Genomic DNA, 12744 nt, shown 5'->3' with positions numbered 1-12744 from the left:
AGTAGTTCTCGCTTTGTTCATCTTCCTAATGGTAATATCGTTCCTGTCAATTCTGTAGATTCTTATGTCTTTGATTCTGATCATTCTGTCACTTATGTCCTCCATGTTCCCCATTTTAAGCATAATCTTCTTTCTGTGTCTAAATTAACTCGTGATTTCAATTGTTCTGTTACTTTCTTTCCTGACTTCTGTGTTTTACAAGGTCTCTTTGATGGAAAGATGAAGGGGATTGGTAAAGAATCTCGCGGGTTATATTTGTTTGATTCTTCAAGTCTAGCTTCTGGTTTGTCTTTTCCAGTTTCTTCTGGTTCTCATTCGTTTAATATTCATTCTATTGATTGTATGCACTCTGTGCTCGATAATAATACCAGTCTTTGGCATGCTCGTTTAGGACATGTGCCTTCTTCTAAATTGCATCATGTTCTTTTTCTGCAATCTTTATCCTTTGATGATAATTTGATTCATTCTTGTGCTGTGTGTCCTTTAGCTAGACAAACTCGTCAACCTTTCTCTAATAGTGTGACTAGGTCTGCTAAGCCTTTTGATTTAGTTCATCTTGATATTTAGGGCCCTTATAGAATATCAACTCATAGTGGCCATAAATATTTTCTGACTATTGTGGATGATCATTCTAGGATGACCTGGATATATTTGTTGAAGCATAAAAGTGAAGCTCTTCTTTACCTAAAACAATTCATTCACCTAGTTAAAAATCAATTTTCTGCTTCTATAAGATACTTCAGAAGTGATAATGGTTCTGAATTCTTTAATTTAGAGTGTTCTTCCCTGTTTACTGATTTGGGGATTATACATCAAAGCTCCTGTGTTTACACCTCTCAGCAAAATGGGGTTGCTGAGAGGAAACATCGGCATCTCCTTGAGGTTGCTAGAGCACTCAAATTTCAGTTTAAAGTACCACTTAAATTCTGGGGTGAGTGTGTCAAAGCTGCATGTTATTTGATAAATCGATTGCCTTCTTCTGTTCTTTATAATAAATGTCCTTTTGAGATTCTTTACAATAAACAACCAAATCTCTCTCATCTCAAAGCTTTTGGCTGTTTCTGTTATGCCACACAAACTCCTTACAAAGACAAATTCTCTCCCAAAGCTATACCTTCAATCTTTATGGGGTATTTACCCACTCAAAAGGGGTACATTCTGTTCAATCTTGAAACAAAATCTTTTTTTGTTAATAGGGATATGAAGTTTCATGAATCTGTTTTCCCTTTTCATTTTGCGCCTACAGATAGTTCTATATTTTTTCCACCACAGTTGCAAATCTTGGATTCTGATTTTTTACACCTTTCTCATTCACCTGTTTCTCTTTCCTCTAACTCTCCTTTACCACCTACTCCAGATTCAAATCCAGCCACTGCACCTTCATCCACTTCACCTGCTTCAACACGTATTCCAGGTTGTTCGTTTTCTCCACATGTTCCTCTACGTCGGTCCTCTCGAATTTCTAAGCCATCAAATTGATTACATGATTTTATTACTTCTACTGGTCCTTCTTCTAGTCAGTTTCTATTTCAAATCATATTTCTTATTCCCATTTGCCTACTCATACCCAGTTGTTTTTGTCATCCACTTCTTCTTTGGTTGAACCTAAGTCTTACTCTGAGGCTATTCAAAATCCAGCCTGGATCAAAACCATGGAAGAGGAGATTTCTACTTTAGAATCAAATAACACCTGGTCTGTGGTTCCACTACCTTCGGGAAAGTTTCCAATTAGCTGTAAATGGGTCTATAAGATCAAGTACAAGGCATCTGATGATGTGGAACGGTTTAAGGCTCGCCTTGTAGCCAAAGGTTATAGTCAGAAGGAGGGTGTCGACTATGGGGACACTTTCTCTCCTGTTGCTAAACTGGTAACTGTGAGAGCAGTTTTAGCATTGGCTTCTATTTTCCATTGGCCCTTATTTCAGATGGATGTCTTCAATGCCTTCCTTCAAGGTGATTTGTGTGAGGAGGTTTATATGGAGTTGCCTGCTAGTTTTTGCAGTCAAGGGGGGAACACTATTTGTAGACTGCAAAAGTCTCTTTATGGGTTGAAGCAGGCTTTCAGGTAATAGAATCTGAAATTGACACAAGCATTGGTTTCTGCTGAATTTCAACAAAGGAAGTATGATTACTCTTTGTTTACAAAACGACAAGGAGGCAAGGTAGTTTTGTTACTCATTTATATTGATGATTTGGTCATAACTGGAAATGATGAGTTTTTGATCAAGGAGTTAAAATAGATCCTAAATCAGAATTTTAAAATGAAAGATTTAGGCGAGTTGAAATATTTCCTAGGATTGGAAATTCTGAGATCTAAAGATGCAATATTTCTGAATCAGAGAAAATATGCCTTAGAATTAATTGCAGACAGTAGGATAGGAGGAGCTAAGTCTGCCACAACCCCTCTTGAGCAAAATACAAAACTTACAGCAATCGAGTATGATCAAGGAATAGGACAAGAAGAGAAAGAAGATTCATTACTGCAAGACAAGACTGTTTACCAGAGGCTAATAGGCAGATTGCTATATTTAACACACACAAGGCCGGATATAACATATGCTGTTCATTGCTTGAGTCAATTCATGCAATATCCTAAGGTCTCACATCTGAATGCTGCACTAAGGGTGGTCAGATATATTAAAAATAGTCCGGGGCAGGGAATTTTATTAAGTTCTTCAAGCTCTTGTCACCTTATTGCTTTTTGTGACTCGGATTGGGCCTCATGTCCTATGTCCCGAAAGTCAGTCACAGGTTTTTGCATAAAGCTGGGGAGTTCCTTGATCTCTTGGAAAGCAAAGAAACAAAATACAATTGCAAGATCATCTGCAGAAGCAGAATATAGAAGCATGGCAGCTACAGCTTCAGAAATTGTTTGGCTAAATGGATTGCTAGAAGAATTGGGAGCGAACTTGATCAAGCCATCCAAGTTATTTTGTGACAATAAAGCAGCTTTACAAATTTCAGCTAATCCTATTTTCCATGAACACACCAAACATATTGAGATAGACTGCCACTTCATTCGAGAGAAGATACAAGAAGGGCTGATTCAAACTGAACATGTTACTTCTGAAGAACAGTTGGCTGACGTGTTGACCAAAGCTCTGGGAATTCAGCAACGTGGTTATTTGGTTACCAAGTTAGGAGTTAAAGATGTCTTTCAACCTCCAACTTGAGAGGGAGTGTTATGATTAGGATATGTTAATTAATTAGAAGTTTGTTAGCAGTTAGTTCAATTATTTTTCTTGTATATAAACAGATGTAATGGCTTTTACTCATTTTTAATTTTTGAGAAGTATTCTTCAGATTCCATTTCTTAACAAGAACCCAATGTGCTGATAAACACATTGGCAGAAACATCTACAATCACAGATCAAAAAAGAAGAAGAAAACAATTATTGTCGATAAATCAACGATTTAGATTACGATTGGTTTTCCTTACTGTAATGTAAAAAATTACATCTATTACTTCTATAATAATGAATATAATTAAAATTCCAATCACATTACAAACTATAATGAAATTTTAAAACATGTAGCAAAGGCTTTTGAGCTTACTTTGTGGACACCTCTTAGCTTCTCGACTTTAAACCAATCTAATACTTCTTGTTTTAATTTGGATCCTGTTATCAAGAAAGTCTGATAATTGCAAAACATATATAAGTTAAATGGTTCTTTCTATATAATCCTATATAAGATATTAATAATTTTAATTCGAAATGCCAACAATTTTTTATAATATTAAAGTTCTTACAACTATCTGAGCATCAAATGAATAGTGATCGATGTATGTCTTTGAAAACCTGTCAGATCTCTTCTTAAGCAATATGAAAAAAGTACTAACAACCTACATATAAAGTAAATAATTAATATAATTGGTTTATCTGTATAGAACCAATATACGAATTAAAAAAAAATTTATAGCTCAATCACAATATATTTGATAAGTAATTACCGAATCATCAATATAGTACTCTAACTGAGTCTCATCACTACGAGGCACCATGAGTAAAGATGCTAGTTTCTCGCCCATTAATTTAAATTCCTCGTCTCGTCCAATCAATTTTCTGTGAAATAAATTAGATTGTTTGTGAAACATAAACTATATATATATATATATATATATATATATATATATATATATGTAGCTATATAATGGCATTTCTTATTCCAATATTAACTCATCAAAACTAGCAACATACCTACTCAACTCACTCCTTTTCCATTTGTTTAATCGTTTTTACTCATTCTCTGTAAAGCTTGAAACTAAATATGTCCGAACATCCTATAATAACAAGAAAATAAAATTCACAATGTAAGAGCACTAGTATATGCATAAAAGTAAAGGAATGTATATAAAAAAATTGAAATAAAGTATGAACCTATCTACGCCATGACCCTTTCTCCTTCAATGTTGTCTCATCATCAGACTCGGAGGATGAGCTTTGAAACTGATCAAATTGATTATTGTTCAATAATGGTTCATCATTTGAAATTTGGATCGAGGCAGCAATGTTGCTTCCATGATTAGGTAAGATTATAAACATGAATGCATGTGATGATATATCATGCTAGATGTTAAAGTTGGCTTGGTTATGATGATTGAATTGTTTGGTATATGTTTGCAAGCATTGGTGTAGGTTGTTGGAAAAATGGGTGAGAAAAAAGGCTTGGAAAATAGCCTTATTTTGTCCACACGAGTAGACACACAGGCATGTGTCTTGGTATGATGAAATTCATGTGGTTTTGTTTCTCAAATTTGAGAAACAAAATGCTTTGAATTGATCACGCATGCCAAAACCACATGCTTGGCCATGTGTCACTGCAGCTAAGACACATGCCTGCAGTGTTCACTCTGGTGGACAAAATAAGGCTATTTTTCAAGCCTTATTTCTCACCCATTTTGCCAACGACCTACACCAATACTTGTAAACATATACCAAACAATTCAATCATTATAACCAAGCCAACTTTAACATCTAGCATGATATATCATCACATGCATTCATGTTTATAAGCTTACCTTTTTATAAACATACATGCTTAACACAACTCAATCAAACCATACTAAACACATATGTATTTATCATGATATAACCAAAACAAACCATTACTAGCCATTCCAATGGCTAGATTACATACAACCATTTACAAGCCAACAATTGGTCAAGTTAGCCTATACATGCCATTATATCAAAATAAGTTTACTATTTATATCAAAACGAACAGATGGATAGTGTGATGATACTCCGACTGATCTCCAACATTTATGAGCTTCCGAGCACTATAAAACAGAGTAAAATAAACCTAGTAAGCATTTAATACTTAGTAAGTTCGTATAACAGGAACTTAACTTACCATTTATAATAATTTATAATAAACATACAAAACATGCATCCAAGTCATTTTGGCCAATTCCCTAATCACATGCACTTATTCAACAAGTTAGTCATGTAAATAACATAAGTTTCAAGCCAATAAATATGAGCTCATCAAGCTAGAAATTTCTATCTATTTCAGGAACATTTGAGATATAAATTCATTTAAACTCATATTTCTCATTCCGGGAGTTTATATCCATTGAATCATTGAAATTTCGATGGATATTCTAGTAGTACACACAAGGTGCACAAATCAGTAATTCGTCAATTCATGTTCAGGGGCACATAATCAAGAAGCACACTCTCGAGCCACATATCAAGATGTTCAGATGAGCCATGTAACAAGACGCTTATCCGGGCTAAACAGGAAACTCATAAGAGTTTTAATTAGGGAGCTCATAGAGCTTAACATGTAACTCCGAAGAGTTATTATCAGAGAGCACGAGATAGCCATTTAACAGGGATTTCAAGCGAGCTTAACAGGATGCTCATAAAGAGCTGCGTTTGTGTCCGCATATTATGCAAGATCACAACGGATCGAATCATGTAACAGGACGCTCACAAAGAATTGCAGTAATGCGTAACACATACAGAATCACTACCGATCAGAAATGCTCGCAGGAACTAAATAACAGGATGCTCGAGAGGGCTTTTAACAGGATTGCTTGTCCAAGCTATATTTTGTCCGCAACATATGTAGGACCTCATTCAATATGGAAAACCATATATCCATAGAAATTCATTATTTAAACGGAATTTAACATTTTCCAACATTTTTCGAACATATGATTATTTCATATTCTTATAACATTCATATAATTTCATATAATCACATACTACATTCAATTCAAGCATAAACATATAAATGCAATTTGGTTACACGAACTTACCTCGATAGTCATTCGTATATGGAAATCTACTAATCCGTTACTTTTTGTTTTCCTCGCTCCAATTCCATATTTGTTCTTTCCAGATCTATGTAAATGAATTTAATCATCAATTTATTACATTTCATATTCTATTGGATTCAATTCACATCCTAGGCAAAATTATCATTTTGCCCTTATACTTTTCATAAATGACAATTTCGTCTCTAGGCTCGGAAAATGAAATTTAAGCAATTTAATCCTTATTTCAAGCCTAACCGAATTTTACATGTCACAATAACAGCCCATGAATTTCACAAAAATCAGAATTTTTTCTTAGGTTTTACAATTTTTCAATTTAATCCCTAAATCATGTTTTCATCAAAATTCACTTTGTAAAAGTTGTTTATTGTAAAAGTTGTTTATCTATCAACAACATTTCATTTTCTACCATAAATTTTAAAATTTCAGTATATTCATCCATGACAAAAGTTCTATACTTTTATATCTTTGCAAATTAATCCCCAAAATAGATAGAATAAACTATTTCGATCTCAAAAATATAAAAATTACTAAAAACGGACAAGAATTCATACTTAATTAAGCTTGATTAGTTTCCTTTCTCTCTCCTAGGGTTTCCATGTATTTTTGGTGAAGAAGATTATATAAAATGATGTTATTTGATATTTATTTTATTTATCATCTTTAATTATTTAACTTTCCAATTTTATCCTTTTCTTTTTCTAATTTTCCTTGAATGAATCACCAAAAATATCTACTAACTTTTCTTCAGTGGTCTAATTACCACATAAGGACCTCTTATTTTGAATTTCATAGCTATTTGATCATTTTAGCTACTAGAGCTCAACTTTTACATTTTATGCAATTTGGTCCTTTCCCTAATTAAATATAATATCGGTAAAATTTTCTTATCACAATCTTCATACATCTTTCCTATCATCATGCAAATCATGCAATAATATTAAAATAAATTTTCTTTCTGGCTCGGATTTGTGGTTTCAAAACCACTATTCCGATTTCACTGAAAACGGGCTGTTACAAGATCAATTACCATTGTTGTTGGAATCTTTGACAATAACTTCGATACTAATAGCTTTCTCACAATTCGAAGGTTTGGATTTTTTTCTGACACAAGTGTCCTCATCCAACTTCCTTTTTCCTTTATCCTATGAATTGAAAATGCATTAAGGTAATTCAGTTTTCAAGGTATATGAAAAAAAAATTCAATGGAGACAGCTTTTACTCATAATTTATGTACAATGCCTACCATAGTTTGTGTGGGTTCATGATTTTCTCCATCATCTGTGATAGCAAATCAACACAGTTAAGTGATAAGATAATGTAATACTAAAGAACAGAGTAGACCCTAAATAAAGTGTAGCAAAATATAATTGAAGGATCTAAAGAAATTTAAGAGTAAAGACTTACTTCCTTTTGGAGTTTCCAACCAGTTTTCACTGCATACCAAAGCTTCCATGCTCTCAGGATTCAAGATATTGTAGGCTGGATTATTGATCGTGGCCTTAATATTTGAACATGGTGTGAAAATTGATACCGGAATCGAGAGGAAATCTCGAGCCATCTTTGCAAGTATTGGAAACTTTTGGGATTTATCACACCACCAACCAAGTATGTCAAAGATTGCTCCATCCTTGGGAAGTAAAGGTTCATCTAAGTAAAGCTCAAGCTCTGACTTCGATGAGGCCTCGTTAAAGTTGCTTGCAGTTACAAATTCACTGAAGGAGTCCCAAATAGAATTATTTCCAAGCCAATTGATATCATCCAGGCCTGAAGCGGATGTAGTTTGATTTTTGGTTTCATTGGCATACTCATTGTAGACATTCGTAAGAACTTCACGGAACGTGCTCAATTGCACCTTACTATCATGGCCATAAATCACTCTATATGAGAACTCCACAATTTTAAATTTTAACCTTGGATCAAGAACAGACGCAACAGCTAATGCCGAATTGCATAATCTCCAATAGTGGTCGAATCTCCTCTTCATCAATGTAACAAATGAATGATTGCTTTTTTCCAACTCAAGAAATTTCTTGTATATGTGACAAAGCTTTGGAAAGTACAAGCTTACAGTAATGGATTGAGTTCCTTCGATATCATCAAAGCATCTCAAACAACTCTGTAGAGCTGCTGCATTCTCCCATTCCTCCATTGATGGGTTTAGTTTAAAATTGACATCAATTTGCTCCAGTTTACAAAAGATTTCTCTTGATCTCAAAGCACTATCAAGTATGCCAAAGTCTGATTCCAGCTTGAAGGAAAGATCATCCCATGATTTCCCATCTTGATCTATAGCTTCTTGGAATTTCAATCTTCCATGTTTTGTTTCAGTGACATATTCAATGGACTTCTTTAAATTAAAAAGTAGGTCATCCATCTCACGAAACCCATCCTCAAGAAGAGTGCAATTGATGAACCAATGACTTGAAGAAAGGGAGACTAGATTACTGAGACAATTTTCTTTTATCTGTTGAACCATACTGTCATCCAAAAAAGAGTTATCCACAGTTATGGAACATACTTTACTGCCTATATTCCACTCCGAAACTAAGCTCTGAATAATTCCACCAACAGCTTTAGTGTCATTGATATCCTTCAAAGTTCTCAAGCCAAGAGTCTTCATCTTTAGTTCCCAACTATCATCAATAAAATGTGCTATCAAACAGCAATATGCTGTCTTTCCACTATTGTTCTTCCACAAACTTACTGTCAGATTGAACTTACTGGCAAGCTTATCAAAATACAGCTGAAGTTTCTCCTTCTCTTCCTTATAGATGCTACGTATGTAAGATGAAATATCTTTCGATTCAAACTCAAACATGGGTTGCATATCTTTCACAAAATTCTTGAAGAATTTTTGATCAGCCATATCCAATGGATATCGATGCTTGATAATCATTTTCACAAAATTCAAGCGCCTTTGTATTTTCATTACTGGACAGTGGTAAATCAAATGGTTTTTCATGTGTTTGGTTCCCCTCTTCTTTTTCCTTGTAAGTTCCGTGGAGCAATGTGTACATCTGGATTTTTCTTTGCCCGTTACTACGTCTAGACACTTAACAAAATCCTTCCAAACCGCAGACGTCAACCTTGCCTGTATGGTTTTTGGAAGTTTCTCCTTATTTCCTTTGCCAGTCTTAGGCCTCAAGTTTCTCCGTTTGGTTCTTGGAACTTTCTCCTTATTTGCTTTGCCAATCTCAGGGTCACCATAGGAAACAATCTAAGAAAATTGAGAATAATAAATCATGTATACTACTTTATATAAGTCATTTGATCTTTGGAACTAATTAGATTGAAAAACACTTGATTTTAAGTTTTAGACCAATTAGATGGATTTAAATGTGAAAGATGAATAATTTGAGTGTAAAAAAATAATTAAACTAACATCTTTCATAGAGAAATTATAAATCAGTTATCGACTATAATATGATATTAACCAGGAAGAATAAATAATTACCTGGTTATGAGGTCCTTCTGGTGTGTTAAAAGGAGCTGCAACAACCTTTGATGAAGAATGTGTAGGCATTTGTGAAGGAAGAGTTGAAACCACTCCCCTCTAAAAGCAAATGATATTATCATCATTAGAACCATGAATGCTAATTTATGATTAATTTAGTGTTGAAATAATAGAATAATATATAAGACAATGTAAGTACCTGGACATTAACCCCGTTTATTTCTACTGCATCAACATCCTCTGTTTCTTCAGCTATTTTCAAAGGTCTTGCTGTGTCCGAAGATGTTGGAATGTTTGAAATAGCTTTTTCGGCGCCTTCAACCTTTACTGTTACAAACTTTTTCTCCATATGAGTCAAGTCATTGAAGATACGAAGAGCAAGAGATTTTGATGTTTCACTCTCTATTGCAGGCCAATAAAATTCTACTACATAAAGATCGTTATTTGTGTAACGATTTTGTAGACAGATTGCAACAACAACATCTATGTCATATTTCTTTACATCTACCGGATATGGATTGTCTTCACCATCAAGATTAGTAATAGATGGTTCACAATGGTAGCCGTCCTTTGATTCAATTGCTTTCTCAATAATGGTTTGCTTAATCTTATCTTCACATAAATGCATAAATAGATGAGACTTAAAATCTTTCAAATAACAAGAATTACTTTGAATTGAGAAAGTATACTTATTTGGATCCGATATAGTTTCATTCATATTGTTAACTTTAGAAGCCCATGTTAAAGCCGATGAAAACTTGTGTTCACAATGTAAATGATTTAGTATGTCATGTATCTCAGCGAGGACAGCTACTCGATTCAATGCCAAACCCTGTAATTATTAAATAAGAAAGAATTACTAAAAACAAAATTTGAAATCGCACTCTAAATGAAAATAATTTTGAAATTGTACTCTAAATGAAAATAAATTTGAAGGTCTTTTTAATGTATTTTGAAATTTTAAATACTTAATTGAGTGAAAAAATAAAGGGTTAATTTTTTTTTTAAGTAGGGACCATAAATAAGTGATGGAAAGAGTCTATAAAATAATAAAATGTAAAATTAATACCTCCGGAAATGGTTGAAGAGGCGGAAGAGGTGATGGATATGGATTGAAACCTACAAAGAAATTCTATTACAATTAGTCAGCATAATGATAAACAAAAATAACTTTTATCCAAAAATAAGTTAAGGAAAAGACGATTAAAGATGATTTATTATAAAATTAAGAATGAACGATTAGCTTTAATTAATTTGGTCAGTTTCTGTTTAACTGAATTTATATTTAATATATTATTAAACTAATAATGTCATGAAATTATATTTTTTAAACTTAAAATAAGTTATAATATTTAAATATGATTAAACTAATACTATAATTAAAATAACTTCGTTTTGCATATGCAATATATGATTAATGGCAAAAAAGAAAAAGAAAAGTACCTTGTCCAAACTTATCGTTGCTGGAATTGAAATTTAAGTGCTCTTCTTCAACGTTGGGTTTCCATGCCGACAAGAAAAACATTGGACATTCCTTGTAACCTAAAATCAAACATTCTTCTTCCTCCCCCATTATTTCCACAAACCTGTCAAACTTATCAATAAGATCAATAGCTTTCCTGTGGTTTAATGGAATTCGACTAAAGCCAGCCATTGAAAAGAGATGTTGCCATTCTGTCAAAGTTGGGTGCCGCCTAATTACATTATTACCTTCCCATGCCTCTATGTTGCAGTCCCACTCATACTCCTCTTCAAGAAAAAGTTCCAACTGCGCCCAGAAATCAAGAGTCTTCAAGGAATACTGAAATGAATCCTTGAAACACGTCAAGAAATTGGAGTGGGTATGATTGGAATAAAAGTCTAGCATGATTACAATCGTCGGATTTATCTCCTTCAATCTTACCAACTCTCTCTCCATTGCTTTTGCATCTCTTACCATCTTATCAAGTTTAAATTTATAGTAAACCACCACCATTTCATCTTCTCTTCTTTTGAAATCTATTTCAAATTCATCCGCTTCTGCCAAACTATTGGCATAAACCACTTTCAACTCATCCTCCAACTTTACATTAACTTCCTCCGCATCCCTAGTTAAAATCTCCATTTGGCGTGAGAACTTTACATATTTTTTCAGAAATGTTGGAAGTATGTAACTTACACGGACAGGTAGAGGATCACCGGAGAAGGTCGGTAGTGTATGAAGAACTGAATTCTGAAAACTGGGATACGGGATGGAGAAATCAATGAGGTGCAATCGCCTGTTTCCCATCAAAGCATTCTTTTCCATTAAAGCAGCATGGATGACATTTTCTATGACGCCATTAATACGGTAGCGGTCATAATGATAATGTGGTGCAGGATCCACCGGGAAAGTGTAGTAGGAAAAAGCGGGAAGCAGTCCGTAGGCTCGGCGAACCAGAGCGTCCGCAAAGTATTTCACCACTCTGCTTTTATCTAGGTAGGGTCTCTCATCAGCAAGAATCAAGATGTTCTGAAGGAACTTATCGGCGCTTTTCAGATCCCCATCTTCAATAGCTTCCGCGCAGGATAGTAACAAACTCAAGGCGGTGTCGGTGTCGATGTCAAAAAAAGAAGAAGCCATGAAAGAAGGTGAGATTCAACAGAGTTTGGGTAAAGCAGAAGAGAAATATGGTAGAAAAGTAAGTGAAAGCAGCAATGATTGATATGTATAATTCAGGAAAAGCAAAAGCAGTAGGAAAAGCTTGTCGTGACGCGGAATATTCACTGTTTCTACTTTGACTTTTCTTTTTGCTTCCTACAAATTACCTGCCTGCAAATTAAGTAATATCTCCTTTTTCCTTTCATTATTTTCATTTTTGAGACTTACAGAATCAGATTAACCAGTTATTACGCGTTGATTTTAATATTTAAACATAACACGATGTGTTGTCACAAACCAACTTCAACATTAACATTCCCAATGTATAATGCATAAGAATATCGAATGTCAAATATGTTCATACATTTCCCAATCTATCTA

At 34.0% G+C, this 12744-nt stretch overlaps 1 protein-coding gene and 1 long non-coding RNA gene across 3 annotated transcripts; both read right to left on the bottom strand.

The window, feature by feature from the left end:
- Nucleotides 1-3392: 3392 nt before the first annotated feature.
- On the bottom strand, nt 3393-4713 carry LOC128290465 (uncharacterized). Of its 2 annotated transcripts, XR_008280323.1 has the most exons (4): nt 4380-4713; nt 4200-4282; nt 3752-4064; nt 3393-3636 (listed from the first exon to the last, which is right to left on the bottom strand). It is a non-coding gene; the product is annotated as an uncharacterized LOC128290465 (long non-coding RNA). The 2 variants fall into 2 exon arrangements; XR_008280322.1 differs by lacking the exon at nt 3393-3636 and having other exon boundaries at nt 3705-4064; nt 4380-4709.
- A 349-nt stretch (nt 4714-5062) lies between these two features.
- On the bottom strand, nt 5063-12447 carry LOC108476444 (uncharacterized). Its single transcript, XM_017778668.2, has 9 exons — nt 11187-12447; nt 10813-10862; nt 9943-10575; nt 9744-9842; nt 7694-9506; nt 7533-7567; nt 7317-7431; nt 6269-6353; nt 5063-5281 (listed from the first exon to the last, which is right to left on the bottom strand). The coding sequence occupies exons 1-8, from the start codon at nt 12343-12345 to the stop codon at nt 6298-6300; spliced, it is 3960 nt and encodes a 1319-aa protein (XP_017634157.1). The 5' UTR covers nt 12346-12447; the 3' UTR covers nt 5063-5281; nt 6269-6297.
- Between the last annotated feature and the right edge of the window lie 297 nt (nt 12448-12744).

The sequence above is a fragment of the Gossypium arboreum genome, chromosome 3 (genome assembly GCF_025698485.1).
Source record: "Gossypium arboreum isolate Shixiya-1 chromosome 3, ASM2569848v2, whole genome shotgun sequence".
NCBI classification, from domain to species: domain Eukaryota; kingdom Viridiplantae; phylum Streptophyta; class Magnoliopsida; order Malvales; family Malvaceae; genus Gossypium; species Gossypium arboreum.
The sequence above is the reverse complement of the archived record's forward strand: the minus strand, read 5'-3'. Positions and strand labels throughout refer to the sequence as shown.